Source organism: Cervus canadensis, chromosome 6 (assembly GCF_019320065.1).
Source record: "Cervus canadensis isolate Bull #8, Minnesota chromosome 6, ASM1932006v1, whole genome shotgun sequence".
Taxonomy (NCBI): Eukaryota; Metazoa; Chordata; class Mammalia; order Artiodactyla; family Cervidae; genus Cervus; species Cervus canadensis.
This window is the reverse complement of record NC_057391.1, coordinates 8,330,846-8,357,921: the sequence shown is the minus strand read 5'-3', so window position 1 is coordinate 8,357,921 and position 27,076 is coordinate 8,330,846. Positions and strand designations below refer to the sequence as shown.

The 27,076-nt window shown below is 35.2% G+C and overlaps 1 protein-coding gene across 2 annotated transcripts in view; it reads left to right on the top strand.

The window, feature by feature from the left end:
• AP3B1 (adaptor related protein complex 3 subunit beta 1) overlaps nt 1-27,076 on the top strand; it is a 227,847-nt gene that overhangs the window by 191,472 nt on the left and 9,299 nt on the right. The window contains exons 23-27 of one of the 2 annotated variants that reach the window (XM_043470726.1): nt 648-879; nt 5,379-5,463; nt 17,767-17,864; nt 19,096-19,132; nt 22,980-23,118. In XM_043470726.1, coding sequence (XP_043326661.1) covers nt 648-879; nt 5,379-5,463; nt 17,767-17,864; nt 19,096-19,132; nt 22,980-23,109 — 582 coding nt within the window. In that variant the 3' untranslated portion in view covers nt 23,110-23,118. Of the gene's footprint in view, nt 1-647; nt 880-5,378; nt 5,464-17,766; nt 17,865-19,095; nt 19,133-22,979; nt 23,119-27,076 lie in introns of those variants that run through there. The other variant, XM_043470725.1, reaches the window with a different exon arrangement.

Genomic DNA, 27,076 nt, shown 5'->3' with positions numbered 1-27,076 from the left:
GGAACCATAAGAGCTCTGGAAGAAAATGTAAATGAATAGTTACCTGATCTTGAGGCAGGGAAGATCTTTTAATCATTAAAGCAAAGGAAGAACCACTTAAAAAATCTTTAGTTTACAGAGAAAGAAATTCAAGATGAAAAAAGTTAAAGGAGTCAAGATTGGAAATGAAAGTATAAGTATCTGCCTATAATGAAAGATATTATAATCTGCCTATAATGAAGTTATAGGCAGATATAAGTTCTGTCTCCCTTATATCTTATAGTTTGAAAGCCCAAGGAAATCAAAAGACAAATTACTAAAAATAAAAATAAAATTGGCAAAATGTCCAAAATATATTATACCTAGGAAGAAAATAAAGTTTATAAACTCCAAAAAAATATATATTTATGTAACTGTAATTATTCTCTTCTTTTTTAGATGTAGATTGTCAAAATATTTTCATATATGCCTGGAAATTACAGAAGAATTTTTATAATTTCTGACTTCATATCTATCTATGTGATACCCTACTATTGTGTCTTATTGTGATTTATTTAATACTTTAGGGGAAATGGGAGTTAAATGTTATGAATTTTTACATATTTTTTAAGAATTAGTAACTATAATCACTAATTCACTTCTTTTTTTCTTTTTCCAATGTGCAATAGGTCAGTACTCCTGTCTTTGTACCAGGGAAAACTCATGTGCTGCTTCATCGAATGAGTGGGAAAGGACTAGCTGCCCATTACTTCTTTCCAAGACAGCCTTGCATTTTTGGTGATAAGATGGTCTCTGTGCAAATAACACTGAATAATACCACTGATCAGAAGATAGAAAATATCCATGTAGGGGAAAAAAAGCTTCCTATGGGCATGCAAATGCATGTTTTTAATCCAATAGGTAAATATTAATTCTCATTTATTGCTTTAACTATATTTATAATTAAATGTGTTTATTTTTAAAATAAAGTAGAATACATACTATTTTACTGATTTTTAGCAAACTCGGTTTATATTGGGTTGGCCAAAAAGTTCGCTTGCGTTTTTCATTGCCATGGTATGGTAGAACCTGAATGAACTTTTTGGCCAGCCCAACATTAGTTTTTCCTTTTTAAACCAAATTTGTTGTGTAAGATAAATACATTTTTTTGCCCATAGCAAATCAGATGCCAGCAATGGTGATAACCAGTACTGATGAAAGAATGGTTCTGGAGAATCAAAATTGCTTCCCATTTTTCCTACCTGCATCACCTACCCCCACCTGTTTTCCTGGTCAGCGTCCTTCCCTGAATGATTTTACTTTGCCTTTTGGTTATAGTACCTCCTGCATCTTTTCTTCCCCATTTTCCTTCACATTCTGTAGGTTGAAATGTGAGGGGAGCAAAGACTGAGAAGGGTGTATACCAATTCTGTTTGTCTTCCTCTTTCTGAAGGCAGAAAGCCCACAGTATGTTTCTGAAGGCAGAAAAGCCTACTGGTATTTTCACACATCATGCGTTTTAATCTGTTGCCACCATTTAAAAATCAGTATCTTTTCACACTGAAGGGCAAACCCAGAAATCTCGCTGTTCATGGATAAAGCACGAGAGTATGGCGGTACCCGGGCTTTATTCCCACCTGCTGCACGGCCAGCTGATGTCAAGTCGGCTGCCCGCCCTGGGCACCATGTGCCTGCCAGGCTACCTCAGTGCCCCTTACATCACACTGTCTCTCCAGCTGTTACAGGAATACACCTTCTTTGCATTTAGTGTAACAGTTGTATGGCTAGCTTTGAATTTTTTAAATGGTACCATAGCTCTATTTTGGTTTTGCGTGAGTGGAGGCAGTCCTCCAGTTTAGTTGAAAGAAACTTCAGAAAAGATGTTAATTAAAAGTGATGTGAGGTTTCTGTCATTGAGTCCTTGAAGTGTTAAAATCAGATTGGTCCACATAGTTCCCTTTTTATAACACTTCAGGTGAGCAAAGCCTTTTGACCTCTGCCTTCTTTACTCATGATTTCCTATCGTATGGTTATTCTGCTTTTCTCCATCTTTGCCTGAGTGAGCTCTTTGACATTGTCGAATTCTCTCCTCTGTCATTTTAATGAGTCATTCGATAAAGAAGTCATCCTTTGTGTTATATTTTTCCACAAAGATAGAAAAAATTCCTAATATTTAGATGAAATTTGGTAGCAGCCACAGTAGAGAGAAGTAGAGTTAAAGTAAATTGATTTCAGAACCCACTTAATATCCTTTTAAAAAAATAATTTGGTAATTAAGACACCATTTAAAGAATACAGTGTGCTGATTCTTATTTATTTTGTGGTTAACATATTGCCAAGGAATTAAGAATATCCCAATTTGTGTTCTTTTTTATTGCTTGCAATCCAGCTTTTTTTTTTATCTAGTTAAAAAGTTACTTTAAAAAGCATCAAGCAGCTGATATATGCATTGTCTGAAGGTTGAAAATGTTATCCAAAGGTTAAAACAGTAGAACAGTATTAACATTCCTTTGAGCTGGCATAATGAGTTGATGAGTTGACCTTTTGTTGGCCTATGTAGAACAGAAGAAATAAATACAATAAATTTCAGAGTATGGCCTTCACACCAAAATAAAATATGAATATATATCATTGCTTCAGTACTAGTAATAGGCTTTCTTTTCTTAGGCAGATTTCCTGACCATAGGGTTTCATTCATTTTGTTGGCATTTACTGGATACCCTCAAGATACAGAGTTCTTTCCCATGCAGTGCAGCTTTGTATGTAGTACCACCTAGTCTCTTTCATCAGTAGATAACAGTAGAGTTCAGAGTATGGTATATCTTAATTAGTCCTTCAAAAACAGCCTAAGGATGCAACAAAAATACTGCATTTTCATATTTTTGTGAAATAAGGGAAGTAAGATATTTGTGTTCTTTAATAAGCACATATATGTATGTTAAGGAGTCCAGTGACTTTCTTACTTGTCACCAGTCTGTTCTGTTTTTCTCTGTAATATGAGGAAACTCTTTTGTCAGGATTTTGCCCTGCCTCTAGCATGAAACTGGATTCTTTGCAAAAGTATTAGGAATAAAGTGCCATTTTCCCACGAAGATCAGGTACATGTACACAAGAGATTTAAAACACACACCCCCCCCCCAAAAGAGTAGCCTTAGGCTCTCTGCACTATATTCAGTGACTTTATGTTAACACTTGACAAGTTTGAGTTCAGCTAAGATTTCACTAGTTACTATACAACTGTCCCGTCATAGTAGACATCATCCTGTGTGATTTCGTTTTTCGTTATTAAGATAGCAGTGTAATAGACCAGTGTTTTTCAGCCATTTCTGCATAACCCTCTCATGTATATTGTGATGATTCAGAAGTAGTGTTCAACTATAGACCCCTGCCTGAATAAACTTTTCCAATGTATTATAGTAGGCTTCAAATATTATAAAACTCTGTTGTATGAATGATTTTATGCTGATCACTTTGCTCTTGAAAGTGAAAGAGAAGTCACTCAGTCATGTCTGACTGTTTGTGACCCCATGGACTGTAGCCTACCAGGCTCCTCAGTCCATGGGATTTTCCAGGCAAGAGTACTGGAGTGGGTTGCTATTTCCTTCTCCAGGGGATCTTCCCGACCCAGGGATCAAACTGGGTCTCCCGCATTGCAGGCAGATGCTTTACCATCTGAGCCACCAGGGAAGCCCCTTTGCTGTTGAAGCTTTCATATAATAAAACATACCATTGATCATGACCTAGCCTCCAGATTTAGTATGGCACTAAACTCACAGTTGATTATCTTAAGATTGAGGATGTTATGAAATTGTGTCAAACAGTGCCATCATCAAGGCATCCTAAGAACTGTCACTTGGTCAAATGAGACGTGAGGATACATGGTATAGAAAGATCTAGTCCCGAGTGCCATTGTTTTTTGGAGATTTGCTACCAATGTGGTGTCAGGTGCAAACAAGACCAAACCCCAGTATATCTGTGGCCCAGAAGAAAGCATCAAGGGTTCAGTGAAGAAGAGCGTTGAACAGTGTGACTGACAGCTGTGAACTGATAAGGTGTAAGCTTTAGGAGAAATGCAAGAAAACTGTCGTTGTAGTTATTTACAGTAAAGCCTGTTTGTCTAAGATAAGTAGCAAGGCTTCTGGGGTACTTACATCCCCTCCTGGTAAATGTTAGGTTTATAAATAAATGGAATTCCAGCTAGAACCGGCACACCAATAACACTTTAAAAATCAGCGTCAAAAAAAAAAAAAAAATCAGCATCAAATACCTCCTTTTAATGTTTAATCTTCATTTAGGCTTTTAGATATAAAAATACTTATTAATATTTTAAGCTTACTGAATTATTTTGTCCTACCTGTACCATGATTTCTGTAATGGTTAGCGTTAAATGGGAAATTATACCTATCACAAGCCCTAGGATAATCAGAGTCTACTGGACCATTGTGTGCTTGCTAAAATATAATTACATCTAATAATGCAACTAACAATACAACCACAGTTATACTGGAGACTTTAAACAAAGTAGAAATCAAAAGTGAATGGTTTCTATTTAAATACAGAATATATACAAATATTTATACTAAATAGTATATGTTTAAGATCCCTTATTATTCTAATGTACAGCATTACTCTTTGACTCTGGAGTCATAAGCAGTGTAAAATGGTGTTACTGTTTATCTTGAGTTTTATTATTATCAACCAGTACTGTATATTGAAGCAGTTATTTCCCACACTTGATTAGTTGATAGGTGAAGCTTCAGAAATTACACATCTACAAAATGTCATTTTATAATTTGTTTTTTCAAGATAACATAATCTCCTACTAAATTTTCTTTGAGTAATTCTTCAAATAATACAATTAGACTTACTGTTTTGGTTCATATAATGCCAGTTATCTTCAGTAATACCTGAGGACAAATTAATTTCTTCTTCCAACTTTGCTTTAATTTGCATGCTTTCAATTTTGGACTTTTTCCCCTGTGAAAATTTAGGACATTGCTTAAAAATGTATTTTTTATATTAGAGTAAATATTCCATAAAGTACATAATCTCTTAAAAGCACCCAGAGTCTGGTACAGATGTTACAAACAGGAAAACATTTATTTCCTTCTTACCTTCAGTTCCTATCAAGACAGTATTGTAAAACATGGAATTTCTCAGGATAGGCTGTATTTCTGAAACAAATAGGTGTAATATGTTCATTGTAGTATGTGCAGAATTAAGTCGCGAAAAAGAAAGCCTTGAGGTGAAATTATTTTATAATTTGCTTTAATACCCTTAGTTTCAAATTATTCTTACAAATTATCATTAAATTTGACTGTTCTAACCAAACCACAAACATTACATATGTTTTCAGTGTTTAGTTTGCCTCTTTTTCACTTCCTCTGTGTTTTCATGTCTAAATTTATCTTATTTCCTAGAATCTCTTGAGCCTGCGGGATCCATTACCGTTTCAATGGGTATTGACTTCTGTGATTCCACTCAGACTGCCAATTTCCAGTTGTGGTGAGTTCAGTTCTTCTGTGTTTCTTGTTACTATAAACAATAGCAGATCAAAATCAAGACTTTCAAACGCTTTTTCTATGAGAGAAAATATTTACACAGTCATGTTTTTCTTTGGCAGTGTTTAGACTGCTCTGAAATAGTTGCACAAATTATGTGTGATATATGTATTTTTAGTATTTATTACACAGATAGCCATTACAGTCTGCTGTATGTGGCCAAGGGCTTCTCTGAAGGCTCAGACAGTAAAGAATCTGCCTGCAGTGCGGGAGACCCAGGTTCTATCCCTGGATCAGGAAGATCCCCTGGAGAAGGAAATAGCAACCCACTCCAGTATCATTGCTTGGAGAATTGCATGGACCGAGGAGCCTGGTGGGCTACAGCCCATGGGGTAGCGAAGAGCTGCACACGAAGAGCTGAGTGACTAGCACTTTCAGTTTCACTCTTCTGATGTGTGAGAATTCCTGGACTGTAGTCCGCTGATGGGCTCCAGGCCGTGGCGTCACAAAGAGTCAGACACAACTGAATGACTAACACTTTTCTTTCTTCCATGCGTAGTTAAACTTCAGTTTGTTAGAGCCTGCTAAATATTTTTCTTTTTCTTTTTTTTTTTTTGCTTACCTCTATGCTTTTGGAAAATGTCTGAGAAAATTCATGAGGAAAACTCAGGAGAAATTAAATTTCATAATATTGTTGACTAGCCCAGGAAAGATACCTTTTGAAACATTTTATATGGTATCTTAAGCCCCTTAAGTGGAGGATTACTGATTCTGTCATTACCAAAAACCCATACATTTACTGCTTTTGATGAAATTCAAAAGAGAACATTTATCAGTTGGCAAAGGTTTCATAGGTGAATACTATTCAAAAGAGCTTTTCTAGGATTGAGATTTCCCATTGTTATTGTTTTATATAATTTTTATACACTTCTGATGAAATCCAGAAACTATTAGCAAACTAATAGAAAGCTGTATTTGTGTGTCTTTTTGTGTGTGTGTGTGTGTGTGTGTGTGTGTCTTTAAGAGTTATCTTTGAACTGATTTCTTTTATATTTTTCTAATTTAAGATATAATTTGTTATTTTGATCTGAAGTCCTTTGTTCTTATTCTGAGAAGAATTGAGACATTTTATTTATCTAAATTTTAGGTAGCTTCTAACAGAATTTGTTATGATAAATACCTCCAGATTTAGGAAATACACAGACACTTTTAAATAAGTTTATAGGTTAAGTATAATGAATCTTTCTTTTTCATATACCTTTTCAATACCAGTAAGTCAGGCCTAATATTATACCATTTATTGCTGAGAACCTGCAATGATGAATATAAGCAATGTAGCATAACACATTGATTTTATGCAGATCATCACCTTTATGTTTTGGGAGGTCTGCTATATTAGTGATATATAAAAACTGATTACTTTTCCCAACATTGCCTAGTAATTGTTTATTATTTTTCTATTAGACAAACAACACAGATCAATATTACTGAGCACAAGACTATGAGTAACATCACTCTAAATAGATTTGCCTCCAACACCAGAGGTATATTCATTTTAATGATTTCGACAATGTGAGCCCAATGACAAAGCTTATGCACTAAGTTAGGGCAAAATTAAGGACTAAAAAAATTCTTTTTTCTCTTCAGTTTATATTAAAAACCTTTTTTAAAAAATTTATTTAATTGGAAGCTAATTACAGTATTGTAGTGGTTTTTGCCATACATCTGTGCAGTGAAGGGTTTTTAAAAATATTTTTTCACTGCAGAGATTTTCTGTTTAGTTCATTGGATAAGATTTACATCTCGTCTTTGACAATTAACTAAGTCCCTTTAGGGAAAAATATTTAGATAATATTTGATTTTTATCTTCCATTGGAAAGTACATGTGAATAATTTTTTCTCAGTTTCTCTTAAAATAATTTTAGGAAAATGATGAATTTATTTTAGACAGAAAATAGCCTTAGCTGTTATAAGCATTTGCATTAATATGTTTTTCTGTTCTGAAGGTTTGAATTAGTTATTTGTTGTAGATTTTTATTAAGTACATAACCACACTAGATCAAAAATTATTTTTGTGTGTATTCCAAAAAGAACACTTTGTCGTACATCAAATGTAATTGATCCTGAAGCAATGTAATCACAATTACTCACTTTCTTAATTGGCCTGCCCAAAATCAGAAAATGGAAACCGATCGACAGTGTTTAAATCAATAGCTTCATAGTAGTGCTAGTGGAGGTAGGGAGATAATGGTAATGGGTAGATCAATTGGTCTTAGACGCCAATCACTGACTGTGCCTTTTGCATAGTAAATAGCACTTTTTGCTTGGTGATGTGCTGTATTAGTGTTGGTAGTTCAATAAAAAGGGAGGGGAAAGCAAGAATGGCTGATATTGAATTTTTTCTTCAAAATATGTTATCCAAATCGATATATAAAATTGTGGGTAATAAGAGCGTATTTGATAGGAAGCCTTCAGAAATGCTGAGAACATGGATTATGAGCCCTTCAGGTACACTTCTATTTATTTATAGAAAAGGAACAAGAGTGAAATGATCCTACTTTAGCTTCTAGATTAATTCTCTGTATTGTTATATGATGCATATATAGACAGTTAAAGCTACTATATATAACTGCATAGTTATATGGATACTTGATAAGTATTAATGTCTCTTTTTGCTTTGCATTTTAAATGGTCATCAAATTAAATCCTTGATTAAATGTGTATAATATACATAAATGCGTCTCTCTAAAAGTAGGTGCAGTGCATAAACAGGTCCCACCCTTGTTACCAGCAGATATTAATGTATTAACTAGTATGAAAAATTATATGACTTGGCTCAAGTTAGAGGACTGAGCACTAACCTCCACCCCTCTTTTTGCCCCAAATCATTAAAAAGTCAGAAAATACATTCTTTAATAGAAAATGAGCACTAAAAAGAGAAAGAGTGCTATTAGCTGACCAGAAATTGTGAAGAATTATTGGCAGTTAGAAAGCAAATGGGAGCAGATATACAATAACAGAGAAAATAAAAACCACAGAGCAGAGCACTTACGGGAGAAAACTACTATAATGGTAAGAACAACTCTGGCAGAATATCAAACACAAAGTGAACAAGTGAGAAGAAAAGTGAGGGTAAGACAGTATTCGGGAATTAAAGCACTACTTCCAAACCCAGTTCCCCAACCTTTCCCCTAGCAGCAGGCAGCATACACATTTAATCAGACCTAAGAATTACCCTGTAAAGAAAGTGAACAGCTACTTACCTGGGAAGGACTTTTGGTAAGAATGTGGGGGCCTAAGAGAGCAGCAAGGGTTGAGTTTATAGGAAGGAAGCAGGATGGTCAAAGATGAGAGGAAATCCTTCTACCCAAGAGAAGGATATTCTCAAGTCATCTACACTAGGATAAAGCCAATGTTGCATCTGTTGGTAGAGAGATAAGGCCATTGCCTACCTGCCTCCCAGCTTCACAACCGGGTAACCAGTCATGTCTCACCCACTTAAGAAAACTCCATCCAGCCCAGCAAGGTAGAGGAGATCCATAGAAATAACACTCACTAACATGTATGGAGTAGTAGCTTCGTGCTGCACACTGTTCTAAACAATTGGCATTGTGTGTGTTAATTTACTTAATTCTCAGAACATTCCTATGAAGTGAGTAGTAGTAGTATCCCATTGTAGAGATGAATAAACTTAGACATAGGAAGAAAACTTGTCTAAAATCTTACAGCTAACATGCAGCAGAACTTGCTGTTTTCATTAATCAAACCTAGTCCTTCATTATAAATACAGACAGACAGCTTAAGATGACCAGACTTTTGAAGGAAGGTTTCAATTTGAAAGGGAAGGTTCAAAATGACTTACAAAGACTAACCAGTCATGAAGGGAGCAGACAATCTGAGAAAGAGACAAGATATCTTTAAAAATTATAACTAATATCTGATTCCAGAGAACACTTTATCTATAAAGCAGGAATTTATTGCTTACTTTGAGAAAGAATAATTAGACAATTTAAAGTTATTCTTAGGGATTTAAAAACATAATTCCAAAAGGAATTCAGTAGGTGGATGATAGACTGGACACAGGTGAAGTCTGATTTAGTATTCCATAAGAGGGTCTCAGTGAGTGAAAGCGAGTAGAACAGAAGACAAAAACACAGGGATGGAAAATATGAAAGAAAAGTTAAAAGAAGCAATTCATCTAATCAGTCTGGAAGGAAAGAAAAGAGACAATGGAGAAAAGAAATAAAGATATTAGAGGAGAAAATTTTCCCAAGCAAATGAAATGTAAAAGCCTTCAGATTGAAAGGACCCATCAAAGGCCAAACAGGGTGAATGTGAACAACTATCAAAAAGGCCACATTCTTGTAGAATTTTTGATAAGAAGAAAACCACTTTAGTATCTTCCAGAGAGAAGAAGAAAAGCAGCTTACCTAAAAATGAATAAGATTGTGAATGGAATCAGATTTCTCCTCAATCCTGTCATCAGTTCTGGTAACCAGAAAACAAGGGACATAACCTTGAAAATTCTGAGGAAGCCAAATGGACATCTTTCAGACAAGCAGAGATTCCATTAGTTTACCCCCCAACGACCTTTTCTTGAAAGGATTACTCTAAGATACAGTTAGTAAAAAAAAAAAAAAAAAAGTTTAACCTGTAACAGAAAAATAGAATAAAAAATAGAGAAAGAATTCTACCTATAAAATCCACCAATATGTAAAAATAATTGTTCATAACTAATGTAAAAAATAAACTAATGATCTGGAACAAAAATCTCAACATGAACAAGTATGAGGAGAAATGATGGTGTTCTTGTCATGCTTCACAAGAGAATTGACTGATGGCAAAAAGAAGTTGAAATATGGTTTAAAATGTTAAAGCTAACCTCTAAATTAACAGAAGTATGGTGCTTATAACATCGAAATGACGAAAGGAAAGAAGAAAAGGAGTGCTTAAAACTTGACCAGTTTAACAAAGCAGGACAAGAAAAAAGCGTGGTAAATAAAAAACAAAATAAGATGACTAAAAGGGGCCACACATACTAGTTATCAGATTTCAGGTACATAAGTTGATTTCCACTTATATTGGGCTTGTAAAAACACAATTAAGCATATACTGTTTATAAAAACCCCACCTAAAAGAGGGTGGCACAGAAAAATTGAGAATAAAAAAATAAAATGTTTATTTGTGTGTGTTTATTATCAGACATGCAAGTTACCTACCACCACATAAAATATCAGAAGCATTCTCCTTTAAGTCAGAAAACAAAGTTTTACCCACTTTGAGATTTTGATGGAAGTTCTAGCCAATACAAAAAGACAAGTAAAAATAGTTAGAGGTATAAATCTGGAAAGACACAAGATTATCATTTCTACCCAACATGTAATTACCAACCCACAAAGTCTTAGAATCAGTGAGTTTAGGACAGTGGTATGAATCATTATGTGAAAATTATTAGCATTTCTATATAGTAGGAATGACCAATTTTAAAGCATTATGAGTAAAATTATTCTGTTTACAAGAACAACAAAAGGAATAATCAATTAACAAGAAATACATGATAACCTATGTGGGAATTTTTTAAATACCTGAAACTTTCCTGAAGGCCATAAAAAGATGATATAAATAAAAGTAATAAATTTGCTGTGTTCCTAAATGGGAGAGAGGACTCTCCCACTTGTTAATCTTCAAATTCAATGTGATTCTGAGCTCAATTCCAGTAAACCTTTTCAAGGACCTTGACAAATTTCTAAAATTCACCTGGATAAAAGGATGCCCAAGAAAAGTCAAAACAAAAATTTAATGAAAAATAGCCTTTTTCAATAATAACTTCAAAATATTCTTTAAGGTCAAAAGAATATTTTTATTCAGTGTAATTGGCTGTTGGCACAGGAGTTAGTGAATCAAAACAGAATTTAGAGATTTTGTATATCATGAAGGTAACGTTTCATATAAGTGGGGTGAGATTTCATGTCAATTGTGTATGGACCATTTTCTGGAAAAAAATAATGATACCTTCTTCCCACAGATTACTCCAAAGTAAATTCCAAATTAATCATAGAAACTATAAAAAGTGTTTAGAAATAATATAAACAAATAATTTTATACTCTTTGTGAAAGTGAAGTCACTCAGTCGTGTCCGACTCTTAGCGACCCCATGGACTACAGCCTACCAGGCTCCTCCGTCCCTGGGATTCTCCAGACGAGAACACTGGAGTGGGTTGCCATTTCCTTCTCCATATACTCTTTGCCTGGCGGGTGGGGGAGGGGAGCAAAATTCAAGCAAGACACAGTATCCAGAAAGATATAGAGAAAAAGTGACAGGTTTGACCATTAAAACTTTTAAGCTTCTCTACAAAAGAAGAAAATATTGATGTTATAACAGGTGAGAGATAGTGAGAAAGTATTACAGCATTTTTAGCAGACGAAAGTTTAGTTACCAGAGTATATAAAGAACTCGCAAATTTCAATATGAAAGTGGAGAAAGTTTGAGAATAATTCATTTACAGAAAATGAAATGCAGTGAGCCAATAACAATAATATATACAACATTGGTAATAGGGAAATTTTTAAAAATTTATTCAAATAAAAAAAGACTTGCAAAATTCTAAAATAATTTTGATGCCTGACAAGGAAGGTACAGAAAAACATGTATTATTATTTACTGTTTGTGGGATTTCAAGTTGGTACCACCTTTTTTTAGGTCAGTTTGGCAGTATTTATCAAATATTAAATATTCATAAACTAAACTCTTCAACTTAGTGATTTCATTTTTAGGGTATCAGGCTTGGGGAAGTATGGTAGCCTGTGATGAAGAAATAGATCTAAGAGTGTTAAGTAAGCTTTGTTTATAATAGAGAAAATTTGCAAATGAGAATTGTTAGGGGAATGCTTAAACAAATTATGATTACATCCCTGTTAGGTATGAGGGCTTTGGGTATCTACTATGCATTAAGTACTAAACTGGGTTGTGATATTCCTTTAATCATGGAAACTAGCTTACAAGGTTAAGTGCCATTTTTCTTACTTCATAGATAAGGAAACTTGAGTCTCACAATTTTGATCCTAGTAATCTGTGAAATGAGATTATGTGTATTCTAAGAATATGCATTACAGTTCTTTGTAGAACAGGTAGAATCTTGTCTTACATTAAACTATTACATCATCTGATCCCTTGTAATTTAGGCTGTTTAGAGCTACCTCATATTAGTACCTTGTCAATCTAGTAATCTGTTAATTCTATTAAATTTACATCTGCCATTTCTCATTTTCACCATTCCCCTGTCTGTGTCAAGGCATCTGTGTTTAGCCCCATGTTCAACCAAAGGAGATGAGAAGAAAAAGGTTGGCGGGGTGGGGGTGGGGTGTTGCAAAAGAAAAGAACTATAAGGAGAGAAGTGAAGTGAAGAAGTGAAGTCGCTCAGTCATGTCCGACTCTTCGCGACCCCACTCTCCTCTGTCCATGGGATTTTCCAGGCAAGAGTGCTGGAGTGGGCTGCCACTTCCTTCTCCAGAGGATCTTTCCAACCCAGGGATCAAACCTGGATCTCCCACATTGAAGGCAGATGCCTTATCGTCTGAGCCACCAGGGAAGTCCTCTATGAGGAGAGAGAAGAGAACAATTTAAAAAAAAGGGACAAAATATTAAGGAGGCTCACAGAAAACTCTGGAGGACATCCTAAATCACTAATATAAATGAAAGTAAATTTTCCCCAAAATAGAGAGGAAACATTCCTTCTTACTCCCTACTAAGCCAAATCTTGCTTAGAAGCTAAGACTGGGTTATAAAGTATTTTATGTACTAGTTACATTAACTAGATTTTGCGTTCATTTGTGTGTAACAGAAACCTCTCTATAGTGACTTCACCACACAGGGTTTTATTTATTATTCTCCTGGTATAAGGAAAACGGAGGCCAGCAGTTAGGAGCAGCTAGAGTATCTCCGCATGTCTTCTCCGCATGTCTTCCAGTAGGAGGTCTTCCCAGCTTTTTGTTCCATGAGCTAATTTCATTAGCAAGTGCCAGTCATCCCGGGGGTCCCAAGATGGCTTCTGCACTTCCAGGATTCCGTCTGCATTCTAGCCCCCTCCCCCCAATAAAGGAATGAAGTGACAGGGCAGGAGGAGCCCGTGTGTGCTGGAAAAGCAGACCTTTCCCAGGAGCCCCCAACCGCTCTCTGTTCAGGCTTCATTGGTCATAACTGGGTCACCTGATCCGTCCAGCTGTTATTAATACAAGAGCCTGAGAGAGACAGTGTTCAGGTGGGCACATTGTCTCCCTGAAGAGAATCAGGATGATTTCAGGTAAGAAGAGAAAGGAAAGTATTACTTAGTAAGTGTCTGCTGCAGCCGTGTTCCAATTTTATTACATTATTTGCCCCCCAAGACCCATTGTGGATGAACTTATAGCCTTAGTTTTTCATATGCAAACACATGGTAATCATGTTACCAATCACAGAATAATGAATAAAATATATAATAAAATAGATATAAGAATGAAGTATATAATATACAAATAAAACATAACATATAAATAATATATAATAAAATAAATAATAATAAAACATGCATTACCAAAAGGTAACAGAAGTGAAACATATCCAGTCAAGCTGAATCATATATACTCATCTCTAATCCATTGGTTGTTGCTTGTGGGGGCATTTCAGAATCGCCTTTACCCCCCAAGGCTGAAGCCCGCTCCTTACCCACCTTGATTTTCACACAGGCCTTAGAAGGCAGGTCTACTTTCCCTTCTTTCTGTGCTCTGCCCCCTTCTCCCTGGGCATCAGTGCCCTATAGCTGCTTAACCGAGGGATCTCGGGGTCCTTTTCAGGAGTGTTGGAAAGAAGTCACTTCATCTATAACTTAAAAGAAATCACAAGTAAAGATAGTATAGTATGTGTAACTTAATCCGGTGGCCATAACTCTTAAAATTGTGTACATCTTAGTAAAATATTTATGCCACACAATCCCGATATGTACTGTGTGTGCCTCACTATGCAAACATATTATGTATGTACTGAAGTATTATGTACAGACAAAAATAGAACTTCAGATGAGAGAGAAAAGAATAAATATAATATTATGATAGTGCTTTTTTTCCCTCTGGATTTTCTGCCTCAGTGGAGTGCCTTGTCCTTTCCTACTTTGGAACGCACTGATTTATCTAGTTGTTTGAGCTGGGAGTTTATATTTAACACTAAATTAGTTCATTATATATATACCTATCCATTTACTACTTTATCAGCCTCTAAGTATTTCTCTTAATGTGGCTTAGCCTTCTAGTACATCAGCCTGCTCTTATCCTTCAAGCATCCTACCCTCAACACCTCTATCTTAAGGACTCCATCTGTGCTATTTTTGGAAGAAATATCTTCCTCCATTCCAGGCCTGACCCATTCACCTAGTTCTTATGCCCTTAATCCCAATTTTCGTTTATCTCGTCTAACACCTCACTCTGTTTCTTTGTTTTGCACCAACCTTTAGTTACTTTTGAGCTGCTTTAAGCATTTCCCTTTTGCCTCTGCATCCTCAGGAAGCCTCTGCTGCTCTCTGTCCCCTGCCTTTCACTGCCAGTCTTTGCACTGAACTTCAGCTCATTGCATCCTACATTCTTCCTCCAGTTTGAACTACATTGCTAAGTCAGATGTTACACATGCTTCTTTTTATTCCTCCCTGCAGTATTTGACTCACACCTTTTCTCCCCAACCTCTTTTTCCAGTTCTCTTCTGCAAGTTGTACCACTTCTGTTTTTATTTACATGCCGGTGTCCACTTTATCCTTTTTCTTGGCATATCCTCTTTTCCTATGTGATCTTATCTACTTACAAGGCTTCAGCCCTTCCTCGTACATTCTGGTTACTTCTAAACTCATGTATACTGCCCTGACCTGTTTTCTGGTTCGTGATTTGTATTTCCAGTTATCTGTTAAATATCTCTTCCTGGGTGACGCAGGGGTGCTCAAAATATAGCCTGATTAAATCCAAATCATTTTGTTTAACCCTCCAAACTCCTCTTCATTGAAGAAAGTCATCCTTCCAGTCATTCACGTTAAATGGTTCAAGGTCTCTTCCTCCCGTCCATCACTGCATCTGTCCCTTTTAACTCTGAAACACCGCTGTCTTCTGCATTTTCTCCCAGGGAAGCAGTCTTGTATAGTCAAAATATATATACATTTTATTTATTTATATATATATATATATGTATATATATATACGGCAGTAAACATTACATAGCTGACTTTGGAATAGGATAGACCTTGGTTCAAATCTCAGTGCCACTGTGTTCAGACCTTCTTTCTAGTTGTGTGACTTTGGGCATGTTGTTTAGCTTGGTGAATTAGGGGTAACAGAAGGTACCTCTTAGGATCACTGTTAGGATGCACTAAAGCAACACACACAGTCAGCGCTGAAAACCCCTGCTTGGACTGTTGATTCGTCTCCTTGCTCATCTCCCTGGCTTGGGTTTCTCTTGTACACCACCTTTATACAGCGCCGGCACAGCTTATAAAGATTGTTTGTTTTCCTACGTCAGAAGGCTCTGGTAGTTTCCTTTTTTCCCCAGGATACTTGGAAGCACATTTGTCTGAGTTATGAGAGTAAAGTAATCATATACTCTGTCACACAAATCAGAACTCTTCGGACGGTGACAGGGGACATGAACTGAACAAGACCCCGGGACAGCTGCCGTGAGAGCTGGGGCTGCAGCTCTGTACGCTGTTCTCTGCTGTGTCCCCAGCCAGTCTTCTGACACGCCCTCTGCTCACCATCCCCAAAGTATAGGTCTGCAAGTCATAGAAGGCCCCTCTCCCGCCCTTTGGAAGTAAACTTACCTCTACCTCACTCCTGCAGAATTAGTCAGCCCCTCTTTCTTGGACTGTGATACTTTCCACATATCTCTAACATTGTACTTATCTTTCTGTTATAAACATAATTGAACTCTTTCTCTGTCACTAAACTTGTGAACTTCAAGGGCCAATTTTACTTGTCCTTAAATCCCCAGAGAGTACATGAGATCAAGTTTATATTCAGTAAATGTTTATTGAATTAATAAATAAATTGGGTTTATTGATTTGCCTTGGGCAATCCATGTGTGAATAATTCAGAATCTTTTTTTTTTTTTTTTTTTTAGTCTAGTCCTTACTTTGTTCCATTAAAGAAAATGGCAGCTTAAAAGATTATAGTATATAATAGCATAAAATCGAAGTGGGTTTTCTTCTCTTTCCTTATATTTTAATATTTATCCCTACCCCACCCTTCAAGAAAGCATTTTTCTTAACCTTATGTTTGGTGGGTTTTGGGGGGTTTTTTTGCTTGCATAGAAATGTTTTTATTTACTATTTGCTTTTCTCCTCTTTATATATGACATTGTTTTTATTGAAGAATAACTTCATCCATAACACAGAACTTCAGTGTTCAGCTTGATGAATTTTTATGTGTACCACCAAATCGAAGTTTTAAACATCTAGAGCCCTCCAGAGAGGTCTCCCGTTCTTCCCCACAGATTCCGCCTTTCCTATAGGAGTGGCTGCAGTTCTGTGTTCTCTGTCCATGAGTTAGTTTTGGCATCATACAATATGTATATTTGTTTCTGGCTTCTTTTACTTAAGGCTAGGTCTGTGGAATCATCTTTTATGTGTAACACTAGGTTTTTTTTTTATTGTTATGTAATATCTCACTGACGGTATCATAATTCATTTATCCATTCTGTTATCCGTGGGCACTTGGGTTGTTTTTCATTTGGGGCTATTAATAATAAAACTGTGATTAACATTATTGTACAGGTTTTCTTCTTATAGTACATAAACACTTATTAACGTTTGGTATTATTTTGTTAGCACACATCTTAACACAGTATGGTCACTCCATTTTATTCTTTATTTAAAAATTGATACCTTTAAAAAAATATCTTAACTAAGACTAAAGCGCTCCATTTTGTGCACTTTTACTGCAAAGTTGAAGACAAGATGTTCTCTACCAGATAAGCTGCATTAAATGTTCATCTGGTAGTTGTTATCTACTTATCTTTCAGATAAGTTGCATTAAGTGTTCCTCTAGTAGTTGCTCCTTACCTGTTTTTAAAAGTTCTATGTCAAATGTCAATTTATCATAACTGCAAATAATAGGCTTTCCAGTTGAGATAACAGATGTATTTCTTTGCAAATGGTGATGAGAAATATTTCAAGCCTTTTTACCTGTGATATTTGAGGCAAACATCTTTATATGCTTTAATTGTACCTGTTTAACTGCATAGTATTAAGAAGAATGTCTATTTGTTAAGCATTTAGTCAGCTTTAATGTGTTTTTTCTTTAGTACCAAGGATGATTGCTTCAGTGTTAGCATTCAGCCTCCTGTTGGAGAACTGCTTTTACCTGTGGCCATGTCAGAGAAAGATTTTAAGAAGGAGCAAGGTGAGAAATCATTACCGTTTACTAGAAATTGGCATCCCAGATAACGTGTGCTCATTCCTCTGGCTAAACTCTAAAATAAATTACCATATGCACATAGCTATTAACAGATGTCAATGTACAGTCTTCCAAGTTTTGCTAATGCTTTGTGTTTATAAAGTAGCCTTTAAAGGTATATGTTTGTCTGCATCCCTGGCATACTTAAAAATTGAGTACTATGTCTTTTAAATAATAAATTGATTCTTAATTAACTTTTCAGTCCTGGGAATTTCGGCTTGTCAGTCTAATGATGTATTCATGTATTTTGTATTAGTGAAAATGTCAGGAATTTGGGACTTAGCAGAGTCCCGTCACAGTACGTGTTATGTGTATGTATTTCCTTTTACTATAGGACTGTTTTTTTGTGTTCTGCTAATAATATTTTTCCCTGTTAGAGTGCCCTGTCCTTCAAAATAAAGTCCTAATTGTAGCATTAAAATATTAAAATACCTCTATTTTCTTTTGACCTTATTCTGTATTAAAGAAATGCTATGCTGTAAGGCTGTATCAGAGCTGAAGCAAATTAAAATAAGCAACAAAAAAGAAAATATTTTCAGCAGAATGAAAGTGTTACTATCTTGGACTTGACCCAGAGTTAAGCATACTTTCTATTAAAAATAATTTTCTTATATAAATAAGGGGAAACAACTGCCTCATTCTATGTATTTAATTAAGAATAGCATTTATAAAACCAGGATGTATTTAAATAGTATGGTCAGCAATTTTTTCAAGTGTATATGAATCCGGGCTGTGTTTTTCTTTGGAAGGAGTTATCAAAGATTCCCTTCATCTTGAGGTCACTAATTCGTACCTGTCAAGCTTTCATGAAGCACTAGGCGCATGCAAACACCTGTACCTAAGGAGAAGGGCTTGCTTCCTGGCACTGCATCGTTGTAGTGCCAGAGGTTTGTTGTTTGTTTGTTTTTACCATGAACCTTTGCAGTTCAGTGTCCAAAAGACCTGTTGTAGAAGAATCTCACAAAGAAACTCTCAAATAAGACTGTAAATTAATGGTTATCTTTTATTCTTCTGCCTTATTTTTAAGTGATAAAGAGTGACTAAACCCATCTTTGCATTTACTTTTCTTGGAAGTTGGTTATTGCTGTAGAAGAAAGTCATATCTGTGATTTTATTTTTCCGTTGCCAAATTGGATTGATTCTTACATTTGCTATTCTTACCCTTTGCTGGCTAAAGCCTGCCTCTCTGCTTTACACCTGCTCAGCAAACCCAGGTGAGTGGCACATAGGAGCTGAATAAGCCCTGACACGTTTATTGTGGAGGGGATATTCCTTTTTCGAAAAGTGCAGCTGAAGTTTATCTAAAGCAGTAGGTTATTGTATACCTTTTCTCTTCCTCAGCTTTGGTTTAGAATATGTACTTGATACTTCGATCAAGTTTTTTTGTGCTCTGTTGTGACTGAGGGATTTCTTTCCTGACTAGCCATACAGAACCGTAATCGCGTGAGAGAGGTGTGCTTGGAGAACAGCTGTGGTCCTCTGTGGAGTTGTTGCCAAAATTCCTTTTCCTTCTGCCATTTTACTTCTATGGTTGTTGATTATTTGTCTGAATAAATCTGGCAGCTGTTTGCTATGTTTAATAGAGCAGAAAGGCTACTCTGAATAAAGCTATTTGAAAATTTGTTTATATGAAGTATTTGTAAATCCTTGCAAGTCTCTTGGCATTTCTGTATCATTCTTTCTGTCTTCCTGAATTCATTCTTTGATATGGGACTTGATGCTGGCAAATTTACCACAGGTTTAGAGTGTCTTTTCAATAGCATCATTTTAGTTCTAGATTTCAGCTGCTTTGGTAATAGAGGTCTCAATTCTCAACTTTACACATGTATCTGTTTCTTATACCACACTAGGAAGAGCTTAGCTTATTTTGCAGAAGATACCTAGAAATGACTCATTAACTGGAAATTCTAAATCAGAATAAAAATTAGTTTCCTCAGATTCTATCATTGCAAACTTCAGGATGGTAAAATGCTGGTAAATTTAAGAAATGTCTTTGTGTGTCACTACATGCTAGCTTTAACTGATTTTTCTACTTTAAATAAAATGAATTTATATACTTAATATCTCATTTCACAGGGCATAGATTTCAAGACTCAAGAAATGTATTAACTGTATTAACTAGGATTTAACTGAAGAAATTATAAACTAAAAACATGAGGACTGTGATTCTATTTTTATACTACAGATGTGCATATTTGAAAAATGTGTATAATATTAATTAGGAATACTTATGTCAGGTTGTACATATTAGATTAATATTTTTTAAAGCGAAAATGTTTTGTTTCTAGTACATAGCATGATCTGTCAATTTTTCTCAGTTGTTACATTTAGAGTTCCATGAACAAACGTGCATTTTTATAAGGTTGGTGGTCAAAGTGCTAAACAAAAGATTGGTTTAGCCTATATTTTGAAGTTATCCGGAGTATTCGTATTATGAGTCTTAACCGGAAGGCGTGTTTGTTTCACTATTATGAATTTTGATCCTTGCAAAGTTAGTTCATGATCTAGCTGTGGGATGATTTCAGTACTATAAAGTGAGATCTCTTTTACTTTTAAAAATGTAATTTCGTTTCTTGAAGCAGTTTTAATTGTACGAGACCTAAGGAAACTGCTTATTCCAAATTTCCTCTTCTTATTTGCTTTCTTCTTAAGAATTAAATTGGAAGTCTAAAACATTCAGGAAATTTTTTAGGTCTTCTTTTCTTATTTTATTTACATTTCAGCAGTGCGTTACAGCTGATTAACCTAAGTGCTGTCCACTGCCTCACCAAAATGAGGTAAATTTTAATGAGGCAGCATATTCTGCAGTCTGAGAATTTTAAAATATTCTTCCAATTACCTGACTTTCATTAGGTATGAGCAGGCTGTATAGTGGTTAAAGTCTGCTTTTGTAGAAGAAACTTTTAATGATATCTTGGCGTATTTTTCTTTTTCGTTAATTTAAGAATACCTGATATATTTTCATTTAGAAAAAAATCTCTGGTTTAAGAAACCTAGAATGGTTACTTAATTTTATTATGATTTATGCCTCCATCTTATGGGTTCCTAGCTAGCAAGATGCTAATTCTTTAAATGGTCAGACATTTACTATTTTCTGGCCCTTAACCACCACAAGCAATCATATTTGATGCCCCTTAATTAGAGCACCTTTTTTTCTTTCCAGGTTCTTTTTCCACCTCAGCAATCGAGACAATACATTTGCTTACCATGCTGCTCTCCTAAGTGTTCTTTTGCATGTAAATTAATCTTGATTCAGTTTACACTGTCATGCTGAGTGGTACAAATTGCCTATAACAATAAAACAGCATGAGTTAAAAATAAAGGGGGGTGGGAAGGCAGATTGAATGTGTGCCTTACTTGATAGGATGTTACTTTGCTTTATGCCAATACATTAGCTGACGATAATGAATCTTCTGTTCTGAAAAGCATGGTTTAGTTGATTTTTTTAATTTTACTTCAATGGAGCAGTACCTTGTCTCTTACAGACCAAGTTAGACAAACCATTAATGACAAGAGTGTTAAGGTTAAATATGAAGCAATGCATTCACTTCTCTGAGTGCTATCCATCTTTCCATTTACAGGAGCTTGACAAAAGTACTGGCTTTGTACAACATTTCCTTTAATTACATGCTGCGGGAAACAGGCTTTTAACATAAACATAGTTGCATTCATTTATTCAGCAGTTGCTCTTCAATAGAGCTTAATGGAGAAGGTTTAAACCCTAAATGAGGACACACATCTCTCAGCAGCGTTATGTCAGCAGCCACTGTGCTTTCCTTAAAAGCAGTGCTTGACTGCTTGTGTGGTTTTTAAAGCTTTTGCCTAATATTAAAGTTAAACAGTCTAAGACAGAACATAGTGTCCCCCAGTTTGAAAGTGGTTGGTAAAAACTGTCCTTTGTTAAAGCTAAATAAGTCTTTTTACAGTGTTAGGCTTTAGTGTCTTCATAGGGATTTAAAAAAAAAATTCCTGTTGCATTAGCATAAATAGCAAAATTAAATAGCAAACGTTAAAGGTGGAGGGCCTTTTGAGAATACAAGATCAGCTTTTACCTTTTTATAAATTTTGTCAACTGTTGTACACATATCAAATGTCTCAAAGGATCATAATTTTTAGTAGATACTTTTGAGTGTCAGTGACTTAACATCACAGAATCAGATAGATGGCATTTAACATTTATAGCTTTTGTTTTTTTTAAACTGGGTACTTAACTTCAGTATTTGTTCCATGTATTTCGCAGGTTATTGAATTTGTCCTTTGAACATTTGTACATAAGATTCTGACATTAACAGCATGCCTTGTGTTAATTCTATATGGTTTTTGTTCATGATTTTGCTTTGTTCATGATCTTTATTAAATATTATTTGAAATGTCTCTGGGATTTAAATTTTTCCAATTTACATTGTTCCCTTTGTTTTCAGACGTTTTTGCTTCAGAAATTTTGATTGTTTTTGTCAGCAACCATAGTTCCATTAACTAGGCAAATACTGTGACCACTCAGTGTGGCTTAGATACTTGTCCATTTTTTAGAACCACACAGCTGTTCAGTGACTTCCAGTTACTGTTGAGATAACTTTGATCCATTATATTGAGACCATTCATCATGTAATGCTGCTAGTTATTCCAGAAACACTTTGATTTGTTCTCAGGCAGCATTTGGCAAGAGAGATCTTTGAATGAAAAGGAAGGGGGGGCCCTTAAATAGTAAAAACTTAAGATTATGTAGCCCAAATTAATTGAGTATATTTTAAAGGGACTGAAATTAAAATAGTATCTGTGTGATTCTATGTTTTTATCAATCATAGTATTTAAAATCAGGTTATTAAGAGTGATGTTCAATTGCGTTTTTATACATTTTTCAACACCACAAGGATTTAAAAAAAAGTTTTTAATCAGTTGCAGTTCCTTTTAATTTAATGATAAATTATCTTGTAAATTACATTCTGAAGTGGTATTTCTTCTGCTTTAGAAAGTTTTTAGATTTTGACTATGAATTTAAAATTGTTTAATATAGTTTTCAAAGAGAAATCAGTAAAAGAGAGCCTCTTTCTGCTCTTACAGGCATGCTCTCTGGAATGAACGAAACTTCCACCACAATTATTGCTGCCCCGCAGAATTTTGCTTCCTCTGTGATCCTTCAGAAGGTAGCAAATGTAGCCAACGTGGGTGCAGTCCCTTCTGGACAAGATAATGTACACAGGTACGTTCACTGACCCGTGATGTGGAGGTAACTTGTATACATGTATAAATATATAATTCTCAATTCATAATTTTCCTTGAAAATATTAAGTTCTAAACATATCTGTGTGTGTGTGTGCACGCACGCTTATTCGTGTCCCACTCTCCGCGACCTCATGGACTGTAGCCCATCAGGCTCTTCTAGCCATGGAGTTTTCCAGGCAAGAATACTGGAGCGAGTTGCCATTTCTTCTCCAGGGGATCGTCCCAACCCAGGGATCAAAGCTGTGTCTCTTGTATCTACTGTCTTGGCAGGCGAGTTTTTTACCAGCTGAGCCACCAGGGAATAACATATCTATGCCCCTTCTTTTTTATGATAATACATTTGCTTGATGGGTTTGGAATAAGGTCCCTCTTCCGTATTTTGTACAGTCTTTAGTACATGGATATGGACTTTCCTGAAAGATACAGATAGTGTACCTGCATTTTATAATAGCTTGGTGATTTGTAAAGGTACTTGTGTGAGATATGGTTGCGAATTTCTTACTTCACTACAGTCGGTGAATTCTGGGAAGAACTGTTTTATAAAGCAGTGGATTTGAACTTTTACTTCAAAGAGGGGAAGTTTGGGTATAGATTTCCTTTTGACAGCAATCCCCTAAGGCTGCTTTCAGTGACGAGGAACCATTATGGGGCCAAATGCAGCGTCTGTTTCTTAGGCCAGGAAGTATCTTCACCACCAGCCATCTAAACTGTGAGGTCCAAGTTATTTGCCCTCAAAGGTAGCAGAAAACGTGATTAGTATGTGCCTTCTTTGTATTCTTACGAATGCTAGTGACTTGAAATGAAAGTAAAATAATTACTCCTTAAATAAACATGCAGTGATTACTTAGTCCTCTGTGAGCTTAAGGGAATTCATTGCAAACTATCTTTAATTCCTCTGTCATTCTACTGCCAATGGCATACTTCCATCATTACATTTAGGAAATAATTTAAAATCAAAGAGAGTGCCTTCAAACCTTTAAAAATTTAATGTATCTTTTTAAATTAATACAGGGGCAAGAGAGGCCCCAAATAAAGATTTCTGAGGGTTATCTGGATTTTTTTAGACTCAGCTCTGCCATTATTGGGCTTTATAACTTCTCCTTATGGGCTTTAAGTGCCTCATCTGTTTGGAAATGGATGGCAGGGAAAAGAAGGTGATTGAAGTGAAATTATGTTATCTATGGAAGAACGTTGGACTTGACATCAGAAGAGCTGAGTTCAAGTCTTGATCTGCCATTATAGAGTTGCCTTACTTCACCTGCTCATCGTGACAGGTTGAAAACTGCAGGTACTAGTCACAAATCAAATTTACCCTGTGCCTTTATTTTTTTTGAAAGGGAGGTCACTAAGTAAGTTGCTAAAGAGATCTGAGCACCTTTCATCTGAGGTCTGATCTGCTTCACTTTCTTTATGATAAGCCCTGTCATTCTCACATAAGTTGGTGATAAAATAATAAAATGGATAGAAGTTCTTGTTGGTACCACTAGGCAAATACAACTTATCTATCAGTGTTATTCAATAGGGGAAAAAAGGAACAGAAAGACTTTTCAGTGAAAATTTTTGATTCTATGTCTTCCTTGTTTTGTTTTCTTCTTTGAATTTTTTTTTTTTTTTCATTTTCCTGAGTGGTTTTCTTTAGCAGAAGTTGTTGTATTTTACTTATGGATCCTTTGAATTACTGAAATTACTAAAACACCAAAATATTGTATGTCATCTGTAACTTTTAGCTTTATTAAATTTTACCTGACTCATCTAGTATCCAGCATACTTCATTCAGTCTTACTTTAATATGTTCTTTCATAATAGACGAAACAGCGTAGGGTAACCCTTCTTTATGCTGGAACTTCTGATTTTGTTTTGCATCGTATGTAGGGTTCTAACTTTTCTGAAAGCAACGACAGTGTTCCAGATTTTTGTTTCTAAGAAGAAAATGGCCAGAATACCTTCTCCAAGCCAACAAATATGAAAACTATTTTCCTTTTGGGAAACAGAGAGACACTTATTAGCACAGTTGTATAATTCTTAATTAAAGCATAAAATTTGCCTGTAACTTGTCTTGGTGGTTTAGAAGTGGTTTAATGCCTGTTCAGATGATTAAGTGACAGTCCGTTCTCAATTATCCATACCACTATGGGGGAGGCACACAATAGGAACCATTTCTATTCAACTTTGGAATGCAGAAATTGCACTTATACTTTGTAAAAAATAGTTCTATGCTTTTATTTTATTTCTGGCTGTGCTGGGTCGTCTTTTCTGTGGTTGTGGCACGCAGGGCTACTCTAGTCTCGGAGCGCAGGCTCTAGACACACCGGCTCCGGCTGCCGCACGTGGACGCAGTGGTTGCGCTCCCAGGCTCAGTAGTTGTAGCACACGGGCTTCATTGCTTGCAGCATGTGGGATCTTCCCGGATCAAGAATTGAACCCGTGTTTCCTGCGCTGCGGGCAGATTCCTTACCACTGAGCCACCAGGGAAGCCTGCACTTAGACATCATGTCCGTGGTCCTCATATTCGTATACTTCTGCAAAGTGTTGACACTTTTATAATGAAGCCTTATCCCAGCAGTCTGGTATTTGGCTTACTTGGTGGAGGAGTCCAAGTTACTACAGAGCCAGAAGAGAATGAAATGGCTGTTATCTAATTCAGAACAGGCTGTGCTATCTTGACTTGCCTCAGAAGTCTCATCCTACTTACTGAAAATGGTTTACATTTGCTTTTGTTATAGTTAGGTATGGCTATAATAACGTTTGAAATTTTAGAAGGCTTCCAGGTAATAAATATCTAGAGTTACTCATGGTCTTCTATAGAGAAAATAACAAAAATTATTATTCTGCAAATGTAACATTTTTGCCACTCTTTTATGCCCAGTAAGTTAAAACCAAAATAAACAATTATTAGTAAAATCTGTACCAATGACTATCTTTATTTCATTTAAAATGAAATCTCAATTGCTATTCATAATAACAAAAATTAAGTTTACTACTTTATTAAATTTTATTAATGTTTTTAATGGTAGTGTTCAACAGTGTATTACCCTGTGGGATGAATGAATTTATATATTTAAGCTTATATACTACTTGTCATAATAAAATTGAAATCTCTATGAGATTTTTGAATGACTTCTCTATTCTTCTGTGGTAGTTGCTTTTTTTGAGTTTATGAAAAATTGGACCAAAACCATTCTTGTATTTATTAATGGTAATAAGTTTAAAATTACTTGAAAAAAAAAAAGCAATATGCATGAAAAGCATTTTGACCATTAGTATTTTAAGAAATTACATTATTCTTGGCTGGCCTATCTATTATGTTCTATTTAATTTTTCAGGGCCTTTTATTTCTGAGAGCACTTTTAAATTAACATTAGAATATTCTTTCTAACCATTCAATGAATTAAGTTCCTGTTGTCTAGTTTTAGGATCATTTGTTCCTACTACTGTTTACAATTTGAATATTTTTTACATTAAATACCAAGTTTAAAAATACTTATATAAGAATTAGCTAAGAAAAAACTAGTCTTTATTAATATGCAGATGTGTGTAATAATATAAAGTAGACATTTTAATTAAATACGTAATAGAAAATGGCTCCTAATACATTAGCAGAAAATACCTCCATTAAGAAAAAGTCAATTAAAGGAGCACAAGTTTTATGGAATTCACTTCAAAAACCACGAGCATTTTAAGTATAGTTAACCACTTTTAAAGATCAGTTGAAAAAGTATAACTACTTTTAGATTATATGACATTTAGTTTTTATTTTCTAAATGAGCCATAGAATCAGAAACCCAACCAGTATACTATTAAAACACTTAATTTCTATCTTCATTGCCATGGTAGGTACTTAAAGACCAAAAAAGCTGCTCTTTGAGAATAAAACCATCTTACTGAGATCTACAGAGTTATGGTCATTGTGGCAATCTTGCTATTTTCCAAATTAC